Raw genomic sequence first — 26264 nt, 5'->3', positions numbered from 1 at the left:
TATGTTATCTCAACAATAAATAAAACATACAGCTGATAAAAACCTGTGGGATACAGAAAAAGCAGTAACTGAGAGAGAAGTTTTTAACAAATCAATGCCTTAATCAAAAAATCTCAAATAAACCATTTATTACTGCACTTGCAGGAAGTACACAAACAAGAATAAATCAAAATCATAACTGGTAGGAGGAAAGAAATAATAAAACATGGTTCAACAAATGAATATAAAAATAATCAATGAAACGAAGAGCTGGTTCCTTGAAAAGATAAAGAAAATTGAGAAACCCTTAGCTAGACTAACCAGGACAAAAGAAAGAAGTTTCTAATACATAGATTTAGAGATGCAAAGGGAGACATTACGATCAAAAGCACAGAAAAACAAAGGATTATTAGAGATCACCATGAATATATGGCAACACATATAGTCTAGGCAAAATGGACCAATTCTCAGACACATACACCTTACCCACCTGCATCACGAGGAAACGGAATAAAAAGAACAACGACAAATCGTGAGACTGAGTCGTAGTAAAACATCTCCCACCAGAGAAGAGCCCAAGACCAGCTGGCTTCACAACGTAATTCTACCAAATCTGTAAAGAAGAATGCACACCAGTCCTTCTGAAATTACATCCTAAAACCAAAGAGGGGAGAGCTTTCAGACACGCATTCTAGAAGGCCAGCATTGCCTTAAGAGGAGAGCCAGACAGTGACACAACAATAACAAAAATAAAGCAATGTTCCCATTTTCTTGATGAACGTAGATGCAAAAATATCCAATAAAACACTAGCAAGCTGATGGGGACTGAGCTGTGGCACAGCAGGTAAAGCTGGCGCCTGCAGTGCCAGCATCCCATGTGGGCGCCGGTTCAAGTGCCAGCTACTCCAGTTCTGATCCAGTTCTCTGCTGTAGCTTGAGACAGCAGTAGGAAATGGCCCAAGTCCTTGGACCCTGGCACCCACTTGGGAGACCCGGAAGCAGCTCTTGGTTCCTGGCTTTGGATTGGCACAGCTCCAGCCGTTGTGGCCATCTAGGGCATGAACCAGTGGATGAAAGATGTCTCTGTCTCCCTCTCTCTCTTTCTCTCTCTCTGCTTCAGCCTCTCTGTAACTCTACCTTTCAAATAAATAAATAAATAAATTTTTATAATACTAGCAAACTTAATCCAACCAGCACATTCAGAAGATCATGCACCATGATCAAGCAGGCTTCATTCCAGGGAGCCAGGATGACTGAACACACACAAATCCATGAACACGACACACCACCACATCAACAGAACCAAGGACAGAGGAAGAATAAAACCGTATGATCATCTGCATAGATGCAGAAAAGCCATGTGGTAAAATTCTACAGTGCGGCACGATAGAAACTGACCAAACCAGGTGCAGAAGGAACACGCCCCAACGTAACGAAGGCGTATGTCACAAGCTGAAAGCTTACAAACTGAATGGGGAAACCTAAAGGCTTTCCCTCTGAGGTCTGGAACAAGCCAAGGATGCCCATTTTCATTGGTTATTCAACACCATCCTGGGAGTCCTGGCCAGAGGAACTAGATGAGAAAAAGAAATAAAAGACACCCAGACTGCAAATTAGTACGTCAAATTCTAACTGTTTGCAGAAGAAATGATCTCATATACAGAAAACCACAAAGATTACACCAAAAGGCTACTAGGACTGATAAAAAATTCACCATCACCAGACACGAATCTAAGTGCACAATCAGTTCCATTGTTATACAATAGTGAATCATTCGGAAAATAAAGCAATTCCACATCCGATACCCACAGGGAGAAACTGGGAATAAACTTAACCAAAGAGATTAAAGATCTCTATCATGCAAACTCTAAAGCACTGATACAAGAAGCAGAAGAGAGCACAGGAAATGGAAAGACCACCTGTGCTCATGGACTGGAAGTCACCCAACGTGGAAACTGTCCACAGCAAAGCACAGATTCAGAACAACCACTGTCACAGTCCAGGAGACACGTCTCACAGAACTAGAAAAGATCCTACTGAAACGTGTATGCAACCACAGAGTACCCGAGTAGCTAAAGCGATCTTGACAAACAACCAAGCAGGAGGCACTGCACTACTTGACTTTAAAACATATTATAGACAGAGCTTTCTAAGATGGCAGATTAGGGAATGACATATTGTGCTAGGTTAGGGATAAAGAGTTAAAAAACCTTTAGGAAGTGCACTCTCAGGGGAGAACTTGAGAGAAAACTGACTGGAAATCCATGACGAGCAAGAGGAACACCATGGATCTGTGTGGAAAGTGCAGACACGCAGCACACACACAGACACAACACATGATTGCAACAGCTGTGAGCTGGAGCAGGTGGCAAATTGGAGATGGAGTGAGACTGGACTGTAGCAACCCACGGCGATACAGCCAGAGGGAGAGCGTGGTGTGAGTCCGGACAGGAGCACTGGGAGCTAGCAGTTGCCTGTGGACTCGGAGGAAGTAGAGGGGCACATTTATCTTGCCACACCTGCCTACAGCAGTGTGCACTGCCTGGATGAGAAAGAATGGGCACCACTGTGGGTTTGTTGGCAGCAGTGGAAGGCTTTGTGCACACACACAGCACCTGGCTAAGACAGGACGCCATCTTCTCGGCAGGACTGGTGGTAGTGGTGGGAGGAGGGCGATGTCCAGCCAGCGGCTCTTGTGTACACGTGTGATCCAGGGATTCCAGTCGAGGGGAATACGTGCAGTGCCCACTGACTCTGAGCCTGGCTGGGCACCCACACTGGACTGTGAGAAGCCCCCAGCCTCCCAACAGACCGCAGGCTCCTGGGATCAAGGCAACAAGGCAGAGCTGGCTCCGGGGACATGATCTCCTCTGTTGACAGGAACGGTCGGCAAGGCAGAGTGAAACCTCTGTACCCAGCAACTGTGGGAGCCTTGTGTGCTTAGACTGTAGGGACTTGGTGGCTACGTGAGAGGGTGCAGGGTGTAGCTGGGTCTCTGGACGTCACCAGGTGCTGCTCCACGTGCTCAGAGACCCGCAGCTGCCTGAGATGAGTCACGGAAACAGGACCGTGCTCACAGTGAGGACTGCACAGCTCATCAGTGTGGTGCATATGGCAGTGAGGATGAGTGTTGACACACTGCGGGTAACGTGGGCACTGCTCAGACTGGAGGGAAGGGGGTGATTACACCGACAGAGGTGGCCATCCCCCGCTCTGTTAACAACTTGGGAGTGACCCTGGATACTCCTCCTACCCTGCAACACTGACCAGAGCTCCCCAGTTACACGCACCACACACTTCTTGGTGTTCAATGAAAATGCAGACACTCCACTAAGCCACAGAGGCATAGCTCAAAAATAAAAACTATCAGAGGAAAAAGCAATCAACTCCACAAATGCCTAAAAATAAAAGCACAAATTTAAAAAACAAGAATAAGGAAGACATCATGACCCCTCCAAAGGCACACAAAGACATATCAATATTAGACTGTGAAGATGAAGACATTCAGGAAACGCCAGAAATGGAACTCAAAAAATTAATCACAGACTCACTCAAAAGCAATCAGAAGCAAATCCACAAACTAAAGAAATCCATACATGACATGAATGAAAAATTTTCCTATGAAACTGATATGTTAAAGAGAAAACAAAATGAAATCTTAGAAATGAAGAATTCAACAGATCAAACAAAAACTATGGAGGGGCTGGCGCCATGGCTCACTAGGCTAATCCTCCGCCTTGTGGCGCCGGCGCACCGGGTTCTAGTCCCGGTCGGGGCGCCGGATTCTGTCCCGGTTGCCCCTCTTCCAGGCCAGCCCTCTGCTGTGGCCAGGGAGTGCAGTGGAGGATGGCCCAAGTGCTTGGGCCCTGCACCCCATGGGAGACCAGGATAAGTACCTGGTTCCTGGCTTCGGATTGGCTCAGCACGCCGGCCGCAGCGCGCCGGCCGCGGCGGCCATTGGAGGATGAACCACCGGCAAAGGAAGACCTTTCTCTCTGTCTCTCTCTCTCACTGTCTACTCTGCCTGTCAAAACAAAACAAAACACACAAAACTGTGGAGGAAAAGCTTAACAGTAGACTTGGCAATGCAGAACAAAGAAAATCAGAGTGCGAAGACAAATCTTTGGACATCTTTCAGTCAGAAAAAGAAAAAAAAGAAGAACAAATTAGAAAACTTAAAACAGTGTGGAAGATTTATGGGATACGATCAAATGACCCAACATAAGGGCCTTAGGAGTTCCTGCAAGTGTGGAAAGACAGAATGGAATAGAAGGACTATTTAGTAAAATAATTACTGAAAACTTCCTCAATTTGGAGAAAGAATGTGATGTACAAGTACAGGAAAAACACAGAACTCCTAACAAATATGACCAGAAAAATCTTCACCATTACAAATCATACTCAAATTTTCCCCAGTAAAACATAAAGGAGGCCATTGGGGGGTGAACCAACGGCAAAAAGGAAGACCTTTCTCTCTGTCTCTCTCTCTCACTCTCCATTCTGCCTGTCAAAAAACAAAACAAAACAAAAAAACATAAAGGAAACACCAGATTACTTTCATAGGGTTTCCCATTAGAATCATAGCTGACTTCTCATCAGAAAACTAATAGGCTAGAAAAGAATGGTGAGATGTAGTCCAAGCCTTAAGAGAACAAAAAACTGTCAGTCCAGAATACTGTATCCTGCAAAGCTCTCATTTATGAATGAAGGTGAAATAAAGACCTTCTATGACAAAAAGAAATTAAAAGAATTTGTCATCACTAGCCCAGCCTTACAAAAGATACTTAAGGACGTGTACGCCACATAGAAAGATAACCATCATTACAAAAGAATATGAAGTCAGAAAATCCCCCAGTAAGAGTACAAAAGAAATCTCAAGTAAACAATAGGAATATTTATAGTAAAATGGCAGGGCAAAGGTGTTACTTATCAGTAGTCAACTAGAATGTAAATGGCCTCCACCTTTTGTTAAAAGACATAGACCAGCCAAATGGATTAAAAACCCAAGACCCACCTATTTCCTGCCTACAAGAACCACATCTCACCAATCAGGATACACCAAGATTGAAAGTGAAAGGATGGAAAAAGATACTCTACACTAACAGAAAGCAAAAAAGTGCAGATGTTTTCATACTAATAGCAGACAAAATAAATCTTAACACAAAAACTTAAAACAGATGAAAAGGACACTATGCAATGATTAAGGGGTCAATTCAACACAAAGACGTGACTATATTAAGTGCACATGCACCCAATGGCAGGGCATCTCCCTATTTAAAAGCAATGTTAATGGATCTACAGGGAGATATAGACTCCAATACAGCAGTAATGAGGGACTTCAACACCCCGTTTTCATCAATGGTCAGAACAACTAGACAGAAAATCAACAAAGGAAAAACAGAGCTAATCGACACTCTGGACCAAATAGATCTAACTGATATCTACAGAACTACTCACCCCACAGTTGTAAAATACACACTGTACTCATCAGTGCATAGAACTCCCACCAGGACAGTTTGCTAGGCCATAAAGCAAGTCTCAGCAAATTAAAAAAAAAAAAAAAAAGGTTAAAATCATACCACGAACCTCCTCTGACTACAATGGAATGAAGTCAACAATAAACCAAACCCCAAATTAGTAGGAGGAAATAAATAATTAAAATTAGAAAATAAACTAAACTGAAGCAAAAAAAAAACACAAAACATCAGTGAAAAGCTGATGTTTTGAAAAAATAAAAGTGACACACCACTGGCCTAATTAACCAATAAGAAGGGGAGCAAGATGACCCAAATCATTAAAATCAGAAAACCTAAACAGACCAATAACAAATAAGGAAACTGATTCATCAATAAGGACCCTCCCAACAAAGAAAAGCTCAAGACTGGATGGTTTCACTGCTGAATTCTAACATATTTAAGAAGAAATTACAGTTCTTCTCAAGCTATTCAAAACAATTGAAAGGGAGCGAATCCTCCCAAAATTCTTCTATGAAACCTGAATCACCTAAATTCCTAAACCAGAAAAAGGCACAACAGATAAAGAGAACTACAGAGCAAAATCCTTGATTAACATAGATGCAAAAATGCTCAACAAAATATGAGCTAATGGAATCCAACCACACATCAGAAGGATCATTCACCTGGACCAAGTGGGATTTATCCCTGGTATGCAGGGATGGTTCAACATTTGCAAATCAATCATAAAAAAGCTGGAGGCATCACACTACCAGATTTCAAGACATACTACAGGGCAGTTTTCATCAAAACGGCCTGGTACTGGCTCAGAAACAGATGTGTATACAAACCGAACAGAACAGAAACTCTAGAAATCAATCCATGCATCTACAACCAACTTACCTTTGACAAAGAAGCTAAAATCAATCCCCGGAGCATGGACAATCTCTTCAGCTAATGGTGCTGGGAAAACTGAATCTCTGCAGGCAGAAGTATGAAATTAGACTTCTACCTTACACCTTACACAAACATCCACTCAAAATGGATCAAAGACCTACATTTATAACCCGATACTGTCAAACTGCTACAGAACATTGGGGAAACTCTTCAAGACATTGGCATAACCAAAGACTTCTTGGAAAAGACCCAGAAGCATGGGCAACCAAAACCAAAACTGAAAAATGGAATTATATTAACCTGAGAAGCTTCTGCACTGCAAAACAGTCAACAGAGTTAAGAGGTAAATGACAGAATGGGAGAAAATATTTGCAAACCACATAACTGATAAAGTATTAACATCCAGAATCTATAAAGGATTTAAGAAATTCAATAATAAAACAAACCATCCAGTTAAGAAATGGACAAAAGACTTGAACAGGCATTTTTCAAGAGAGGAAATTCGAAAGGCCAACAGACACTTGAAAAAATGCTCAGGATCCTACAGAAATCAACAAACAACAAATGCTGGTGAGGGTGTGGGCAAAAAAGTACCCTAACACACTGTTGGTGGGAATGTAAAGTACTACAACCATGATGGAAGACAGTATGGAGATTGCTCAGAAATACCATATAACCCAGCCATCTGGGGTTGAGGTAAATTCCTGAGAATTTAGACAAAGGAAATGAAATCAGCATATGAAAGAGTTATCTATACCCCCATGTGCACTGCAGCTCAATTCACAATAGCTAAGATTTACAATCAACCCAGATGTCCATCAGTTTGACTGGATAAAGAAGTTATGGTATACATGCACTATGGGATACTACTCAGTTGTAAAAGAGAAATCCTGTCTTTTGCAACAATATGGAACACAACTGGAAATCATTACAGTCACTGAAATAAGCCAGTCCCAAAAAGACAGATATTATTATATCTTCCCTGATCTGAGGTAACTAATAGAGTACCTAAAATGTAATGTATTCGAATGAAATAAACATTTTGAGATCAGATGATTGTTTACAGCCCTTGTTTTGTTTTTCTTCATACTACCTGTTGAACTCTTTTACTTGGTGTAAGGTTTAACTTTGCAATCATTAAGTAAACTGAAAATAAATCTTGGTAAAAATTAAGAGTGACAATGGCAGAGGGAGGAGGAAGAAGGGTTGGAGTGTAGGTGGGATGGAGGGAGGGTGAAGATTCACAATGTTCCTAAATCTGTATATACAAAATACATGAAACTTGTATGACAAATAAAATTTTTAAAAACATTGCAAAGCCACAGTGTGATATTAGCATAAACAACTTGATATTAACATAAAAATAGGTCTCTAGTCCAGTGGAACAGAATTGAGACCCTACAAGTAAACCCAGACACCTAGAGCCAGCTGGTCTTCAACAGTTACTAAGAACATGCACTGGGAAAAGTACAGCCTTTTTAATAAATGGTGCCAGAAAGACTGAACATTTACATTCAGAAGAATGACACTAGACCCCTGCCTCAAAATCAATTAAGGGTCTAAATTTGACCCTGAAACTTTGAGACTATTAGAAGCAAACATAGAGGAAACCTTCCAGCATCTGAATGGGCAAGAATTTTCTGGGTCAGAGACCAAAAGGACAGGAAATTAAAAAAAAAAAAATAGACAAATAGTATTTCATCAAACTAAAGAACTTTTTTTTTAAGATTATTTACTTATTGAAGTCAGAGTTGCAGTGAGAGGGAGACAGAGATCTTTCCGTCGAATGGTTTACTCCTCAAGTGGCTGCAATGACCAGGGCCAGGCCAGGCTCAAGTCAGGGACCAGAAGCCTGGGTGCGGCAGCCCATGCACTGGGCTACCCTCTCTGCTTTCCAAGGCACATTACCAGGAAGATGGATTGGAAGGGAAGCAGCCCAGACTCAAACCCGCTTAATCCACTAGGACACAGCACCAGCCCCAAATTAAAGAGCTTTTACATGACAAAGGAAACCATCAACAGAGTAAAGAGAAAATCCACAGAACAAGAGAAAATAGTTGCAAGCTTAACCTTTGACAAGAGGTTAATACCCATAATACAAAAAGAATCCAACTAGCTCAATAGCAAAAACAAAACACAACAAAAAACCAAGCGAACAATCCAATTTAAAAATTGGGAACAGACATTTCTCAAAACAAATGGCCAACACATAGACGAAGAAAAAGCTTAACCTCACTATCATCAGGGAAATGCAAATCAAAATCACAATGGGATATCAATTCACTCTAGTAAGATGGGCAGATACATGATGTGAATTTACTGTTTACTTTTCTTTCTAATAAAAACTAATGGGGCCAGCACTGTGGCATAGAGGGTGTGGTGTAGTGGGTAAAGCCACCACCTGTAGCACTGCCATCCCACGTGGCACTGTTTTGAGACCCAGCTGCTCCTCTTCTGATCCAGCTCTCTGCTATGGCCTGGGAAAGCAGTAGAAGATGGCCCAAGTCCTTGGGCCCCTGCACCCACATGGGAGACCTGGAAGAAGCTCCTGGCTCTGGATCGGCATAGCTCCGGTCACTGTGGCCAACTGGGGAGTCAATGAGCAGATGGAAGACCCCTCTCTCTCTCTCTGCCTCTCCTTCTCTCTCTGTGCAACTCTGATGTTCAAAGAAATAAATAAATCCTTAAAAAAAAACTAGCAGACTATTTGGATATTTTCACTATAAAGAAATCTACATACCAGACAACCTTCTGCCTCCTGTTGTGCACGTTAGCAGGAAGTGGGAATGGGCAGCAAACCCAGACACTCTGCTATGGGACATGCGTGCCCCAAGAGATGTCCTAACCACTCTGACAAACACACAAGCCTCTATCCCTTTCCTGGAGTGTTCTTCTGACTTTGCTGAGTCCCAGCATCCTCACATGTGAGCTCACATGTAGTGGAGGGCTTTATCGGAAGCTACTTCTAGCTCAGGCTGTCCGTCAGTTATGTGGGGAGACCCAGATGCAGTCCTGGGCTCCTGGGTTTGGCTTGGGTTAGTTCTGGCTGTTGCAGGCATTTTGGGAGTAGACAGATGGAGGGAAGATTTCTGCCTGTGTTAAATAAATACATAAAACTTTAAAAAGAGATCGAGAGTGAGAGTGAGAGTGAGAGTGAGAGATGGAGCTACAAACAGACCAGACTCTTGTGGCTTTCTTCCTCTTTACGGCACTGCCTCTGAGGGCGACACTGGAATCCCTGCATGCACTGTGTTTTACACTGGAGACAGCTCTCCCTGCTCTACTAGGATGAAAACACAATTTTTGACCAAACAGAAGACTTTGATGTAAATATTCACCTTAAATACAGCCTCTCATACACATCTTTAAGAAATCCAACGAATGAATCCACTGAATTACTCCTAATGGTAGAGCTAGAAACATGCCATGGGATTCCCAAATCCCATCAAGGTGGCATGTACCAATGCCATCTTACTAGTCAAAGTGATCAGTTTCAGTTCATAATTGATCATAACGATAGAATTAAGTGTCAAAGGGATCACATAAACGAGACTAGTGTCTGCTAATACTGATAGAATTAAAAAGGAGAGAAGGATCCAACATGGGAAGTGGGATACATAGCAGACTCGTAGAATGGCAGATGCCCTAAACAGCACTCTGGCCTCAGCATCAGCCCTTAAGGCATCTGGATCTGGCTAAAAAGCCCATGAAAGTTTCTCAGGCATGAAAAGCCAAGACACTGTGGCAAAAATAAATAAATAAATAAATAATGACCTAAATCAAAGATCTCTGTGAGTGAGATCCCAGCAAAAACAACAAGTCATCAAAGAAGGAGGTACCTTTCTCTGATGGGAGGCAAAAATTTCTACTTTGATTATGGCCTTGTCTCAATAAGGTTGGAGTTTGTGAACTCAAGAGGCTTCCATAGCCTTGGCAGCTCATGACAAGAGCCTCGGGTGATCACTGACGCCATAAATAAGAGTGTCAATTATTAAATCAACAATAGGAGTCACTGTACACTTGCTCCCTAGTCTCTGTCCTTAATGTGTTGTACTATGCAAATTAATGGTAAAATTACTACTCAAACAGTACTTTATACGTTGTGTGTCTGTGTGGGTCCATACTGTTGAAATCTTAGTATATACCAAGTTGATCTTCTATATATAAAGGTAACTGAAAATGAATCTTGATGAAAAATGGGATGGGAGAGGGAGTGGGAGATGGGATGGTTGTGAGTGGGAGGGAGGTTATGGGGGGAAAAGCCGCTATAATCCAAAAGTTGCACTTTCAAAATTTATATTTATTAAATAAAAGTTTTAAAAAATTTAAAAAATCCACTGAATGTGAACCACAGCATCTTCAAAAAACACTGAATGTCAGCATTGTGATGAATTTTATGTACATGGTACAAGGAACTTTCACATTGTATCTAGATTCCTGGCAAAACAAAGGTGCCTATGGTTACTTTGCTTAAGAACCCACTTGGAAGGTTTGATTTGATTTTCATTGTTTTCTCAGGAAATACGGTTTAGCATAGTCATAATCAGTGAGGCACAAGACAGAGTTGATTCCTATTTGTTTTATGAAATTACACAATCAAATTAACAGCAATGCTAACCTCATTTCCTTCAGTAATAAATCTAAAAGAATTACAGTAACTTTGATGATTGCTCCTGACTTTCTAGCATTTTCTTTCTAGTCATTCTTTAATGAGAACTGGTTTCTAAGAAGAATCTCAAAACTCAGAGAAATCGTTCAATGTAGTATTCACGGGTGTTCAGATGAACAAACTCAGAGTCGGGACTGGCACTGTGGCATGGTGGGCTAAGCCTCTACCTGTGGCACTAGCATCCCATAAAGGCACTCGTTCTCATATCTGCTGTGGCCTGAGAAAGCAGTGGAGGATGGCCAAGTGCTTAGGCCCCTGCACCTGCATGGGAGACCCGAAAGAAGCTCTTCGCTCCTGGCTTCGGAATGGCCTAGCTCTGGCCACTGAAGCCATGTGAGGAGTAAACCAGGGAATGGAAGACCTCTCTCTTCTCTCTGTAACTCTACCTCTTCAATCAATCAATCAATCAATGAAATTCAGAGTCACTTTTGCCTGGAAAATTAGGATTATACTACATTGGACAAAAAGGTATCAGCGTTGCTTAAGGTTCCACAAATTAATTAGAAATTTAGAGAAGTATACATGGTATTGTCCAGCCAGGACATGTCTGAAGGTCAAACAAGGTACTGTGCACAGACCCACTGCAGCCTTGGCCATCCATAGAGTCTGGGGAAAACCAGGAAGCAGCCGCCATGGCGACCGCCTGGCCCATGGGCCGTGCAAGGCACCTGCAGGCCAGACTCCGCATTCAATACAGAGCAGGCTGAACTTGAAGGTGATAATTTGGTCTGCCCTATGGATGATGTTATAAATATCCAAATGGTACTTGGCAGAAAAAAGGTTCCCCAGCCCAGTACAAGGATGAACCTGGGAACCTGGGCATTCCTGACTTAGGTAAATTCACCAGCCTACAGTTTGGGCAGCACATGCATATCCTCTTGGCTAAAATGCAAACAGGACAACCCCTCCATTCCACTCCTTGATAATCTGCCATGTGTTCATGCTTAAATCTTTTATTTTTAATTTTAAATTTTAGTGTAATAACTAGGGTAACAGAAATACTGTAAGAAAAAGACACAATTTGTCCAAAATTGTTATTTGCATTAGCTGATGTCTCTTTTCTCCTAATTCAGTACTCAGTGATTTTTCAGGACAATGTTTTTAAAAAGATTTATTTATTTATTTGAAAGGCAGAGTTACAGAGAGATTTTTTTCATTCGTTGTTTACTCCCCAAACTGCTGCAGCAGCCAGGGCTGTGCCAAGGCAAATCCAGGAGCCTAGAGCTCCATCCAGGTCTCCCACATGGTGGCAGAGGCCCAAGTACCTGGGCCATCTTCTGCTGCTTTCCCAGGTGCATTAGCGGGGAGCTGGACTGGAAGTGGAGCAGCTGGAACCCAAACTGGCTCCCACATGAGATAGCAGTGTTGCAGGTGGCAGCTTCATGGGCTATGTCACAACACCAGCCCCCTTAGGGCACCTTGCAAATCAGAACCACAGCTGTCATGCTTGACAGCTTACTCACTCACCACACGTGCTGCTCAGCGTCTACTGGGAGCCAGGACAGGTAGAAGCAGCCCCTGCTGGTCAGAAAGTTCATCCCTTTAGAAGCAAGGGTATGGACATCAGTAACCACAAAGCAGGGCACTGTGGCAGAGTGGTTAGGACGCCACTGGGGCACTCACGCGTAGGTGGCATGGGCGACATGGGACAGCTGAGACCGAGGGACGCCCAGGTCTGCCCTTCCCAACAGCAGTGGAGGTCAGAAGGAGGCTCCAGGAACCAAGGCACAAAAGCAGGGAAGCCCCAGCCCCACTCTGGGATGGCTGAGCTGTGGGGTCGGACTCCAGGACAGCAGGGTGGTGACAGAGCCCAAAGCAGAGGATCGCAGGGAAACGGGAGATGGTGCCGCACGGCCTGGTGACCCCAGGAGAAGAGCACCTCATAAGGTCCAGTCGGGCAGGGTGGGTGGCAGGGCTGGGGGCTGGCACAGGGGGCCTCAAACACTCGCCTAGGAGAGAGAGGCTGTGACAAAGGGGAAGCAGTGCAGAGAGAAAGGAACCACGCCCTGGACTCGCTGGCTCAACCCCACGTTCAGACCTGGAGCTGCCGAGATGGAGAAAACCGCGGCATCACCAGTGTGCCTCTCGGCCCTCCCCGAGTCCCTTCCGGACTCCATCCTCAAGTCCTCAAGACATCTTCACACGTTACCTCGATCAGCCGCAAGTCTGTGACTCTCCCCAAGAACAATGCTGAGGAAGGCGACTTCTTAAACACATGGTTTTACTGTTCCTCTAGTAGGTGCCATACAATTATTTTAGGGATTTGCTGAACAATTCTAAAGCATGACTAAGAGGAAGAGGCCGCTGAAATATAAAGGGTCTTCCAGAAGTTCAGGGAAAGATTTACTAGGAAAAAGCCAGGCAGGGCTGTCAAATTGTCCTGCACTTACAAACTTCAGACACTTCCTAACGACAACTTCAGAAACGTGGTGAGTCTTCCCACTGTGTTTCTGCAGCAAAAGAGATCTCACCCTTAAAGCCCACTCTTCCGTGTCCTGGAAGGACTGCTGAATGAAGCACCCAGTGAATTGAAAAATGGTGACCACTCCACCCTCACATTCTGCACAGTCTCTCCTCTTCCCTCTACTATGCACGGCAAGAGGAGACAGCACACGGTCTCTATCAGTTACTCCTGATACACCTGGCTTCAGACTCTGAGACAGACAGGCTCACCCCTGTGGAGGTTAGGACGGTCACAGGGGGCCTCGCTCAGCTGCAGAGCGACCCCGCGGGGATGAAGTCACAGAGGGGTCTGAGGCTGGGTTATGCATCGTGTCAATTTACAGGATTTGATAACATGATGACCAGGAGAGAGATGTTTCCATGGAAACCACTAACTTTGTAGTTCATTCCTTATTCCTCCTCCCCCCATCTTTCTTCTCTCTCTCTCTCTCTCTCTTTTTTTTAACCATTTTGGCCATCTCTTGAGAAGTGTTTAACCGAAACAAAAATGACAGCAGCATGAAAACCCCTGCCCTGCTGGGAAGGGGGCGGGCAGGGCAGGTGGAGTAAGTGCAGGGGCCAGCTCTTCTCCGGATGCCCGGATGGAAGGGGAAAGGCACGAACTGTTCTGCAGCTGTCCATGGACAGCTCCGGAAGCCTCACTAACGCATACAGCACCTTGGGCCCCAGCATCTGCAGACAGCCGCAGCTCGGCAAGTGCACCCCAGGGCATGGTCCTCGGTGTGGGTCTCAGCAATCACGTTTACTCAAGAAACTGGGACACAAGTCCACGTGAGGGCAACCCCCTCGGCTTCTCTAACCAAAGTCTCCCCGATTCCTAGTTCTCTTCCCTTGAACTCTGTGAGACAGACAGACAACATCCTCACATGTATTCTGCACATCCCACGGGGGGCTGGCTCCTGGAGAGGCACTTCCTGCCTGGCACAGCACCAGGGTTTGCTGATGCTCTGGGCAAGGGGTGCCAACGGGAAACCAACTAATATGTGGGACACGCATCCCTATTTGTCTGCTGCCTCAGCTGATTTCCAGTTAACATACACTGGAGCCCAACATACACCTGTCCTCTCCCTTCCTACCTTTCACGTCTCGCTGGACCAACTACACAAACTACCTCTTGCTTTTAATTTTATGACAAACAGCACATATAGGGTACTTAATCCAGCCTCTCAGATATAAGGGATGTTCAGAAATTTTGTGGGCATACAATGAAAGGCACTGCACAGATCTGAAATGCATGCATTAAAACTTAGCTTCTAATTCCATTTTCCCCCAAACTCCTGGGAGATCCTTTGTGTGTTACTCAGCCAGATCTCGTGACATCAGTGTACATGATGTTTCTAAGATTTATTTATATACTTGAAAGGCAGAGACACACAGAGAGAAGTGGGGTTGGGTAGACAGAGAGAGAGATCTATCTTCCATTCGCTGGTTCACTCCCAAACAGCTGCAATGACCGGAGCTGGGCCAATCAGAAGCCAGGAGCCAGGGGCTTTTCCTGGGTCTCCCACGTGGGTCCAGGGGCCCAATCACTTGAGCCATCTTCCCCTGCTTTTCCAGGTGCATTAGCAGCGAGCTGGATGGGAAGTGGGGCAGCCGGGTCTCAAACCAGTGCTCTTATGGGATGCTGGTCCCGCAGGTGGAGGTTTAGACTTCTAAGCCACAGCACTGGCCCGTATTAAAAAAAAAAAAAAAAAAAAAAGATTTGAAGCAGCATTTCTAAGTGATGACAATCTGGAAGGCACAGAACAACCACTCCAACTGTTTGCTGGTTAACAGGATGTTTTACAGGACCAGGATTCTGGCGGCGGTGGTTTCCGACTCCTCGGTCAGCACCGTGACGAGTGAGTGGCGACAGGCGCAGCACAGCCAGCATCTTCCTCAGACCAGGCACGGGCGCACTCACATCTTTATTAGCAGTCCGCGGAAGAGCTCTATATTTCTCGAAGGCTTTCCCTTTAAATTATTTCTGCAAGAGGTTGGATTTGAGATCTGCCTGTGACTTGCTAAGGGCTATTGAAGATTTATTTCAACCTTTAGCTGGCTCCAGGAAGAAAAAAAATGAGCAAAGTTGAAAATCCCGGAGAAGAGCAGCCCACTCCTCGGTGGCTGGCAGCCCCACGGAGCCCGGGCTCCCAGGAAGGGTGCATTGTTCCAGCTTTGATGCTTTGCCTTTTTCCTCTAAAAATAAAATTAAAATCATTCATCACTTTTAATTAGAGGAAAAAAGTGCCATTATTTTTTTTAAAGAGAACAACTCTCAAGCTGTGCGTCTGTTAATGCAGACTGGTCCTCTGAGACTGGCAAGCACTGTAGGGAGACTGTAAGCCCAGTCAAATATTTTTCTTCACCAAAGTGGTGATAGGTCACCGTGTGACATGGGTGTCATTAAAATTTCATGGAGGTCCTGAGCACGCCGGAGCCACCAGGCGTTCACACTCGGACTCCACGACCTCCCCAGGAGCACTCCCAGTCTGCCATGGTCCTCCAGGGAGTTGTTACAGTGCATCAACGCAATAAACCACATGTTAAAAGGACGCTAAATATGTATTTACAAGGTAGTCCATCGGTGTGGGTCTGCCGGGTCAAGAGCTGCATGCTAACAGTCCTCACGCATGTTCCCAAAGGCACTAGGTCTTGGCAAGGACCCCCGGATGCAAGCAGAGTTGGTGTTTCCCAAGCTCAGAAATGCAACCCCTGTGCGCTGGGTTGGTCTGCACAGAGTGGGTTCATTATTCTTGTCCTTGGAGCTGTGGCCAGCCACACGGCACTCAGGTACAGAAGATACAAGAGCCATGAGGCAAGGAATGGAAGCGCGGGTATTCAGACGGCTCCTCCACCCAGGGCCGAGGTGCTCCGTCCACACTGCGTGCTGCCTGCCCCGACTGATGCCAGACAGGTCCCGCCCACCCGGCACCATCCAGGTCTCATCCAAACGATGCCATCTAGGTGCAGTCCAATCAATGCCACCCAGCCTGGTGGTCTGCTCCCTGCCCCACCTGCGAGGTTTGCCTCCTGCCAGTCTCATCCCAGCAGCCACAGCCACGCCACTGGGAGTCAGAACAGGGCCCTGCTCAGCTCCAGAATCTTCCAACTCCTTGTAAAAGCCAGAGACGCCTCCAGTCTCACGGCATGGCCTCCTCCTCCGGCCCGCTGAGCAGACCCACCTGGTCATACTGCACAGTCCTCGCAGACACCTCTCCCTCTTTCCAGAAAGCCGCTTCCACGTGATAGCATCTGTTGCCCTCCTGTGGGCCGGCTCTGATCCCGGGTCAGATGGCACCAGGAGCTTCCCTTCCCTGGCCCCTACTCCTGCCTCTCCATCAGCACGGCCACCGTCTCCAGGGATGTCCGTGCTGGGCTGTGTCATGGCCACCTTGCTCCCTAGCAGGTGAGCTGCAGTGGGACAGAGGCATCACCGACCCTCACTCAGCCTGGAAAGGAGCCCTCTACCTCCTTCCTGCTTGCCTGGCTGATGTGGCGCATGTCCAGCCCAAGAGGGGCTCTCTCTGGGCTGCAGTCCTCTGTTCGCCCTTAGACCTCAGGTCCTCTAAGGGGCAAAACCGGTCCTTCCTGAGGGTGCCTGCCCTGCCCATCCCCAGTGCCCTGAGCTGCAGGGTTAGGATGAGTCTCCTGGGTCAACTCAGCTGGTGACAGCCACTTGCTCGGTCTGCTCCTAGGTGCACCAGCTAAGGCGCAAGATGTAAGGGCCAGATGGACACTGCTGGCCCCTCACTGTGGGTTGGAGTGCCCGACCCCGCAGAGGGCACAGACGGCAGTGTTATCTGACACCATCAAGACATGCTCTGTGTAGTATCATTGCAATGCATTGTGGAGCCCTGGGTGCAATCATTATTAGCCTTAAATCCGGTAAATTATCCTTGGGGGTCCCCCAGCCTCCACCCCACAGTTACCCATGACTGCTGGTGTCAAATGCATCCTGTCTGGTGACTGAAGACCGTCTGGGCACTTTCCGCCTCGTTTAGATTTCCCGCAGACAGTCTCCACTGCCGTCATCCACAAAGGGGCCCCTGGCAAGAGGAGCACAGGTGACAGCGATGACTGAGCGCGATGCCGTGAGTGCCTGACACTGTGGGCTGTGTGAGCAGGGCAGCCGTCACCCTGACGCCCACACCTCCAACACACGCCATCGGTCACGCAAGAGGACGTGCTCGGTTCCAGCTAGCTCCCGGGAAGCCCAGCAGGTCCGTGTGCATGGTGGTATTTCTGTGACGTGCTGACTAATTAAAAGGATCTTCACTGTTAACTTTCTGAGCAGAGTCAAGTCTTGCTCCCAGGCCCTCGCTCAGCCCATGGACTTATTTTAATAAAGCTTTGAGGCCAAAACCAAATGAAAAGCTTAAGTGATCCAGATAACTCCACATATTCACGAACTGACAAACAGTTTAATCTTCAATTACTTGGCAAGTGACTCAATTTTGCTATTTAGTTTGCACGAGGAGGCAAAACGTCATGGATATTTTGGTGAACGCCAGGCCCTGCATGGGTTTCCAGGAGAAAACTTCTCCATCGCTGAGCTCACAGACGAGTGACAGCATGGTCCACCCGGGTGCAGGGTCCCTGCGTGTGCCACCTACCTGGCTGCAGGGTCCGATGCTCTCCTGCCGAGCCACCCACAGCAGGAAGATGTGCACGCGTGTCTGCTGGCTCTCCGTGAGCCCATGGAAGGGGGCTTATTTGTTTTCAGACCAGAGAAGAAGCTTCAGGATTGCCCAGTGGGAAAGGCGCTTGCTCCTGGCGCTCACCGTGGTCTGCAGCATCCAAAGCGCAGAGGATGCTGGCCGCTCTGCCTGTTCACCAAAGCCTCCTTACTGCCTCCATCTAGTTTATGTCAGCAGAGGCTGGGCCTGTCGAAGCTTTACAGATGGCAGAAGCCGAGACGAGAGTTGGACGCATCAGGTAATGTGGTGGAAGCGCTAACGCCAACAGGTGGGCTCTTGGAGTTGTCACTTAGCCAGGAGCGCGGGAAGCCGACCCTGTTTCTAGTCTGTGGCTTTGCTCTTTTGTTTTAAAGTTTTACTCATTTATGGGAAAGGTAGAGTGTCAGAGAGAGGGAAGGGGGGTGAAGGGAGGGAGGGAGACAGAGGGAGAGAGGGAGAGAGGGAGGGAGGGAGAGAGAGGAAGGGAAAGGGAGAGAGGGAGGGGGGAGAGGGGGAGAGGGGGAGAGGGGGAGAGGGGGAGAGGGGGAGAGGGGGAGAGGGGGAGAGGGGGAGAGGGGGAGAGGGGGAGAGGGAGAGAGGGAGAGAGAGAATCTCACAATCACTGATTAACTCCCCAATTGGCCGTGAAGGACAGGGCTGGAGCCTGAAATGCCATTGCGTCCCCCATGTGGGTGGCAGGGGCCCGGGTACATAGCCCATTGTTTGCTGCCTTCCCAGGTGTGTTAGCAAGGCGCTGGATGGAAAGCGGAGCAGTCAGGACTTGAACCGGTGCTCACATGGGATGCAGGCAATACAGGTGGCAGTCTCATCTGCTGTGCCACAACGCCAGCACACTCTTCAGAGCACACACGTGAGTCCCAGATAAAGAGACACTGGATTTGTAAGGGAGAGCACACCCAAAGTGACAAAACGTAGCCTGCCAGCTGGAACACCACGCAACAAATCCAAGTAATACAATCCATCTGCAATAAGTTTAAAGCTCTCATTCTGATACAACAGTTCCGATTCTACTTGTAATGCTGCTTAGAAGGGATAAAATGTAGCTGTTGCAAGGTTATTTATTAAAAGCAACAAAAATGCATGCCAATAGTTTCCAACCTTATGCCATAGAATATTCTCCACTGTACCTATGGTACTAGAGCCAACTGCTAACAAGCAGGAGAGATCTCAGCCTGGGTATGTGTTGGACAAGCCAGCTCCCACGGCCACGAATTCGTCTCCCTGCCAGGTGGAAGCCGTCCCACACCCGCTGTGGAGGCGCCGGTGCGGCGCGAGCATGAGCCTACCTCGTACTCGAAGTCTTCCGTGCGGTCGGCATCGGCGGGCAGGCTGGACAGGTCCTCGTGGTCCTCACAGCAGCCGTGCTCCAGCGGGTGCAGAGAGTGGCAGCTGTGGGGAGGGAGCACGGGGCAGCACGCGTCAAAGCCTGGCTTCCCGGATAAACGCGCCGATTCCAGAATTTCCCACCCGCCTCTCTGCTTAGGAAGAAGACCTGTCGCTGCCATCTAAGGAATCGAGCCTGTCGGCGAACGTCTACCGTCTCGGCTCTCAGCCTGTCCACGTGCTACTGGGGCAGGAGCTGCGGCCGGGGCCACGACCCCAGGACAGGCCCATATACAGTCTTCGTAGCCGGGGCGTGGCATTTGTGAACCATGGGGGGCAGTGCTGACTGCAACAGAGCATTGCAAGTTCCCAGCCTGCTGCCTACTGTTTTCTTATCTTCAAAAGGACTGCAAAGCGGACTCAGGTCCCTATCCCGCCCGGCCCTGCCCTCTCTGATAAAGGACACAGGCACGGATATCCAGGGGCCTTCGTGACAGTAACTCACTGCCAACTCCCTGAAAACACGGGGTTTCATAATCCCGACATCTCCTGGTGACAGACAGTGGGATTAGGTCAGGGACAGGACGGGATCCTGGCGCTGCACAGCCCTTGACCTCTGGGAGACATTTCACGTAATTTACCCAGTGCAATTGAAATTACTACATGAGGGCAATCCGGAAAGTTTGTGGAAAGACAGAATTAAGTTTCTTTCAGTGCAAAGTCTGACATGCATGCACTAGTCGTCTTTTCTTTGAACGTGTATTCTTCAACGACTCTGAGGAGGATCCCCAATTGCAGGCCACTCAGCACCAGTTTACTGAACGGGCGAGGCATTTTTCACGGAAGCGTTCCCTTCCTACTAGGTGGAGGCGGGACAGCCCTCACAACCCCCTCCCACGGCCATGGGCCAGTCTCTTCTCATAGCCATCAGCGGTGTTGGGGGTCAGCCAGTGTGAGTGACACAGCAGCACACAGGCAGCAGGCGGCACTGTCCCGTGGCTCTGCCAGGGACACCCCACTCTGCAGATACTACAGGGCAGGTACAACTTGGTGCTCCACTGGGGGTGTCTGTGTGTTCCACTGCCTCATGAGTAAAAGGGGGTACTGCCAAGAACATGCCTTGCACACCCAGTGACCACTGACTGAGGGCCCTACAGATGCGAGGCCTCCGTCAGGTGCTGGAAATATGCTGTGCACAAAATCCAGTTCCTGTCCTACTGGCCGGGGACAGCGGCAGCCTGGTGCTGTAGTTAAGGGACCATACGGATGCTGTAAGGGCACGTGGAGCAGGTGGATTTACTGTGGCCGGCTGGAAGAACTTGTCTCTGAGCCGAGAGCTGCAGCCGTGGAAGGGCAGACGGCAGCCCTGTCGATGGAGCGGCCCAGGCACAACCCCTAGGCTTAGAGGCCTGGCCCTGTCTCCTCCAGCTGTGTGACCACAGCCATGTCACTTGCATGTGTGTCACTACCTGTGACAAGAGTGACGATACATGCGCTGTGCACTCTTGTGAAATCATTGTGAGGACTGAAGGAGACAACGCATGTAAAACACTTGGATGATCACCAAAAATGTGCCGAGCCTGCCACAGAAGTTCACCGTCAGGGCCAAAGGCTGTGGCACAGTGGGTTATGCCCCATCTGCACTGCTGGCATCACATACGAGCGCCAGTTTGACTCCCCGCAGCTCCACTTTTGACCCAGCTCCCTGCAGACGGCCTGGGAAAGTAGCAAACGATGGCCCAAGTCCTTGAGCCCCTGCACCACATGGGAGACCCGGAAGGTATGGCCTGCAGAGAGCTCACATGAACTCTAAGGCCTGGGCACCACTGCAGAGCCTCAGGTGCCTGGGCAGTGGTCACGGAACCCCCTGCAGGGCGGGCAGGGCGATGGCGTGACCAGAGCAGGGCTTGCCAAAGCAGAGACTGGACTGCAGGAGGCACTGAACCTGCAGCCTGAAGAGACCACTGCTTTGAGATCAGCGCTCAGCAGTGTGTGGATTACTACATGAGGGCAATCCGGAAAGTTTGTGGAAAGACAGAATTAAGTTTCTTTCAGTGCAAAGTCTGACATGCATACACTAGTCGTCTTTTCTTTGAACGTGTATTCTTCAACGACTCTGAGGAGGATCCCCAATTGCAGGCCACTCAGCACCAGTTTACTGAACGGGCGAGGCATTTTTCACGGAAGCGTTCCCTTCCTACTAGGTGGAGGCGGGACAGCCCTCACAACCCCCTTCCACAGCCAGCGCGTGGGCCAGTCTCTTCTCATAGCCATCAGCGGTGTGGATCAGGTGCAGAGCAAAATGCATCGGGCAGCACAGACTTCCACAGCCGTGCAGTGAGGCTGCTGGCCCAGAACCTCGGCATGCTCACGTTACGTGAGGCTGGGCCCACAGACCTCCACTGCCTTCTGCCCTGGCAGCCAGGCCCTCTCCTCATGCCTCCACACACCGCGCGGTGGTTTCATTAGAAGAAGTGCACTTTAATTAAACAGCTGTCCTGGCCTCTCCTTTAAAGAGAACTGCAAGGGGAGGCAGATGAGGATGCAATGCCAGCAGAGCTGCTGCCCCTGAGCGGCCACGAGGTGTCCGGCAGCCCTGGCGTGCCCAGCTGCTTCTCTGGCCAGCACACACTTGGCTTAACCAGGATGGCTCAGGGCACCTGCAGCCAAGGCCACTGTGTGGGGCAGCAACAGGCAAGAACCAACAGGCGCAGACACTGCGCCAAACACAGCCGCGACCTTCTGGGTGAGCGTCCACCCCGTGGGGTGCCTGCTTTCCGTGCAGAGCTACCTGAAATCACAACTCACAGTGAGGCGACAGAGATGCCCGAGAGATACCTGTCTGACAGCAGGAAGGGGCAGATGTCCGGCACCGGGGGCGTGGGCGGCCGGAGCTTGGCCAGGGCCATGATGTGCTCGAAGGTGATGTCCGTCTGGGTGCTGGCATGCACGAGCCGCACGTCGGGGCCCGCCGCCCAGGCCGGCCTGTTGAGGGGCGTACGTCGCAGCACCTGCACCACGATGGGCTCCTTGGCGTTGCGGAAAGCCTCCACCGCCTCCTCATGGGTGGCCTTGGACAGATCCTTCCCGTTGACCTGCACAGACACAAGGACACGGCTCACGCGCAGCCAGGACAGAGGGCACCGCGACAGGTTACTGCAGGACGGGCAGGGACGGCTGCGAGCAGGCTACATGATGCTGCTAAAGGAACCGTACTCCACCAGATGCTCACACTCACTGCACACTTGACCAACGGCCGGAAGTCAAAGAGATCAGAGAACCCGTGTGCAGGTGCAATCGGTCCACAAAACACCATCAGCACTGTTAGCAGAGATTTAAAAAATCAAGTAACACAACCACGTCAAAACACATTCATCAGACCCTCCAGGCAAAATGTGAAGGGCAGCCCGCTTTTTACAGCTTTTTTTTCCCAAAAGATCAGTGCCTTAAAGGAGATACCAGTGTTCCATCAGTTCTCAGTGTCTGTATCATCTAATGTCATCTTCCGGGACAGGGCCGCCTGACTGCTCTTCTGCAGTTTACTCTAAACTCTCGCTAGTCAGAGTGTGGTCCGAGGGGCGGTGGCGGCGGCAGCACCCTCGCCCGGGAGACGAGGAGGGATGCAGGATCCCGGTGCTGCTCCACCCACGGAGTCAGAACTCTTTTTTTTTTTTTTTTTTTTTTTTTTGACAGAGTGGACAGTGAGAGAGAGAGAGAGAGAAAAAGGTCTTCCTTTGCCGTTGGTTCACCCTCCAATGGCCGCCGCGGCCGGTGTACTGTGGCTGGCGCACTGCGCTGATCCGATGGCAGGAGCCAGGTGCTTCTCCTGGTCTCCCATGGGGTGCAGGGCCCAAGCACTTGGGCCATCCTCCACTGCACTCCCTGGCCACAGCAGAGAGCTTGCCTGGAAGAGGGGCAACCGGGACAGAATCCGGCGCCCCGACCGGGACTAGAACCCGGTGTGCCTGTACTGCAGGCGGAGGATTAGCCACTTGAGCTGTGGCGCCGGCCTCAGAACTGACTTTTAACAAGACCCAGGCTTGTGGGTGGGCACAGGAAAGGAGCAGAGCTTTGAGCCTCTGCATGAGCCTGCTATGCCCCTCTGGATCCTGACCTGGATGAATTGATACCAATTTATGGCTCACCTAGGTGGCCCTGGACACAACAGAGAAAGTGGCGACTCCACAGCAGGGCACAAGCATTGGATCAGAAAAAATTACCTTAGTGTGTGCCTCTCCCACACCTGCCTCCCCAGGGCCCTGAACACGCCCAGCCTTAGTAGCACCCAGAACACCCGCACAGCCTTCCCCGGGCCCTGTGTGTGTGTGTGTGTGTGTGTGTGTGCATGGGTGACACACATGCTGTTCTCTAACAGGCTTCAATTCATGCCCCCAGAACTGGTCCTAACTCAGCCTCTTAGTGCAAGTTGTGATTTCATGATCAGTCTTCCAATCCTGAAATAGCTTCACCCCTCCTCCTCCAATGAACCGATGTGTTGGCCTTTGCAAATTAGAACAGAGATTGAGTGGCCCAACACTGTGGCCAGTGGCTCCAGAACAATGCCCTCTCCAGACAGCTATCTGTGCCATTTGCCTGCTGATGAGGCCCTGAGGACTGACCTGCACCAACCAGCAAACCCCCAGAGACCCCTGGGTGCCAAGAAAGCGGCAAAGGGGGTCCCTGAGCTGCAGCCATGGAGCTACTGCTGACCTGCACGGGAGCAGACTCTCTTCCCGAGCAGACACAGCTCTGCTGTGCTCAGAGCAAGGCTGACAGCGGCAGGTGGGAGTCACCGCGTCATGCCATGCAGAGGCAGGCTTCAAGGCTCGGAGGAACTCATCTGCCCAGTGGACCTTGAGAGAGGCCATGTGCCTTTGAGAAATAAGCAATGAAGTCTCCACACAGCAAAACATTTGCCAGAGCAGTGCTGGACCCACTGGTGGGAAGCAGGGCAGGAGACCTGAGGGGGTGCTGGCTCCCGTGCACTCACTCCGTGGGTCTCACCTCCCCCCACTGCACTTGAACCTCAGCACAGAACTTTCAGGGACACCACTCAGGGTGCCTGATGTGGCAGCCACAGGACACATGGATACGGGAGCCCTGTGGACACATGCTTCCTTTCCTTGGGCTCCTGGGGGATGAGAGGTGCTTGCCGAGACTAGGCTACACTTCTGGCCTGTGGTGCACGGAGTCTGCAAAGGATCAAAGAAATTGCAGACAGGCAAAGTACAGGCCAATGCTACCCACTGCGGGCACGCTGTGATCCGTGCTCACGGAGTCCCGATGCGGGGGGCTGCTCACTATGGGGGTAGTAAGTGCTTGGGGAGATCCGTGGGGCAGGTAAGGATTTGCCCTCTGTCCGGGTCTTTGCTCTTTGATTTAGCTGCACACGGCTCCTGAAGGGCCACACACACTTCCTTTTCTGACCACAGACCTCAACATAACCGGTTCCCAACCGTCTGACTCCTGCAGGAAGTACGTCAACCCAACTTCCTGTTCCCAAGCGCTACCTGCAGAGTCCACCTCCTGCAGCAGCTGAATGGAAGAGCACATTTTGGAAACAATATTCAACAATATCTGAGAGTAAAAGGGAGAACTGGCCGCTTGGGTTTATTTCAAGTGTGCCAGTCAGCAGGGGGAGACACACGGCCCCCTCTCGTTTCGTCAAGGTGGCTGGGTCCTCCCCTGTGTGACAACCTAGCCTCTGTTCAGTGTGCGTTTGGTTGTAGTGATCTCTGAAGCAAGAATAATTTTCTTATTATTTTTCAATTAAAAATGTTGGCAAGCATTAAATTGTCAACATTTCATCTGAAAGGCAGACAGGAAGGAGAGAACCCACGATCGTCCATCTGCTGGTTGGTCCACTCCCCAAATGCCTGCAAGAGCTGGGGCTGGGCCAGAATGAAGCCAGGAGCCTGGAAGGCAATGCTGTTCTCCCACGTGGGTTCTGCGAGAACCCAAGTACTTGAGCCATCAGCTGCTGCCTCCCACAGTGTGCGCTAGCTGGAAGCTGGAATTGGAATCAGAGTCAGGAGTGGAATCGAAGAACTGTGGTAAGAAAGGCAAGCAGCCCAAATGCTGCTTTAACTGCTGGGCCAAACGCCTGCCCCGAGAACAACGCTTTTAAAACCAAGTTTCCTGCAGACAACAATGAATTATTCTGTGTTCCTATAAACAAAGATCGTTTTTGCCAAACTCACATAGTACAAAACTTTCTACAGAAGCACAGAAATGACTGAGAAGTGTCTCAGGCTGGGAAGTCATTAGTCCTTAGTGCAATGCTTGGTACATTCAGAACAATATTAGTGTTCAGCGCGCAAGATCAATATCTATTGATTCTATGACCCGCGCATTCATTCATTTACAATCACGGCATTTACATGCAAATTCCATTCTTTGCTCTGAGGACAAGCAAATACGGTCTTTAAAAGGACAGTCAATACAATCTCAAATATCTGACTTCCCTTTTGGGAGTGATCTTTTCTTCCAGTTACCAAGCCGCTGACCCCTATTTTCATAAGCTATTTAATATCTCTCAAAGTAAAGAACTCCGTGACCTTTAAGGGATCTGCCGCCTCACGCGACGTCTTGGAAAGTGGAAGCGCTGATAATACTAAACACTTGAAGTTCATCAACACACCGTTAGCCTGCCTAAAGGTCACCATTTTATAAATTATCCCTTTCACAACAGAAAAAGAGAGATTAATTGGGATTTTCTGCTCAGTTATCTCCAGTTAGAGCATGGCAGAAAAATACCCCTGGAGTAACACCTGCAGTTAATCCAACCGGACTGCAGTAAAC

General features: G+C 48.7%; 1 protein-coding gene across 3 annotated transcripts in view; it reads right to left on the bottom strand.

Annotated features, from left to right (window-relative positions):
- The window catches only part of PDZRN4 (PDZ domain containing ring finger 4), a 357880-nt gene that overhangs the window by 48252 nt on the left and 283364 nt on the right, over window positions 1-26264 (bottom strand). For all 3 annotated transcript variants that reach the window (XM_089304029.1, XM_051850939.3, XM_051850940.3), the window contains 2 exons: window positions 22302-22558; window positions 19427-19529 (listed from right to left, as the gene is read on the bottom strand). In XM_089304029.1, the coding sequence (XP_089160155.1) occupies window positions 19427-19529; window positions 22302-22558 (360 nt within the window). The remainder of the gene's footprint in view (window positions 1-19426; window positions 19530-22301; window positions 22559-26264) is intronic.

This window comes from Oryctolagus cuniculus, chromosome 9, assembly GCF_051225735.1.
Source record: "Oryctolagus cuniculus isolate XC-2025 breed Fujian yellow rabbit chromosome 9, ASM5122573v1, whole genome shotgun sequence".
In the NCBI taxonomy this organism is placed as follows: domain Eukaryota; kingdom Metazoa; phylum Chordata; class Mammalia; order Lagomorpha; family Leporidae; genus Oryctolagus; species Oryctolagus cuniculus.
This window is presented reverse-complemented; position numbering and strand designations above follow the sequence as displayed.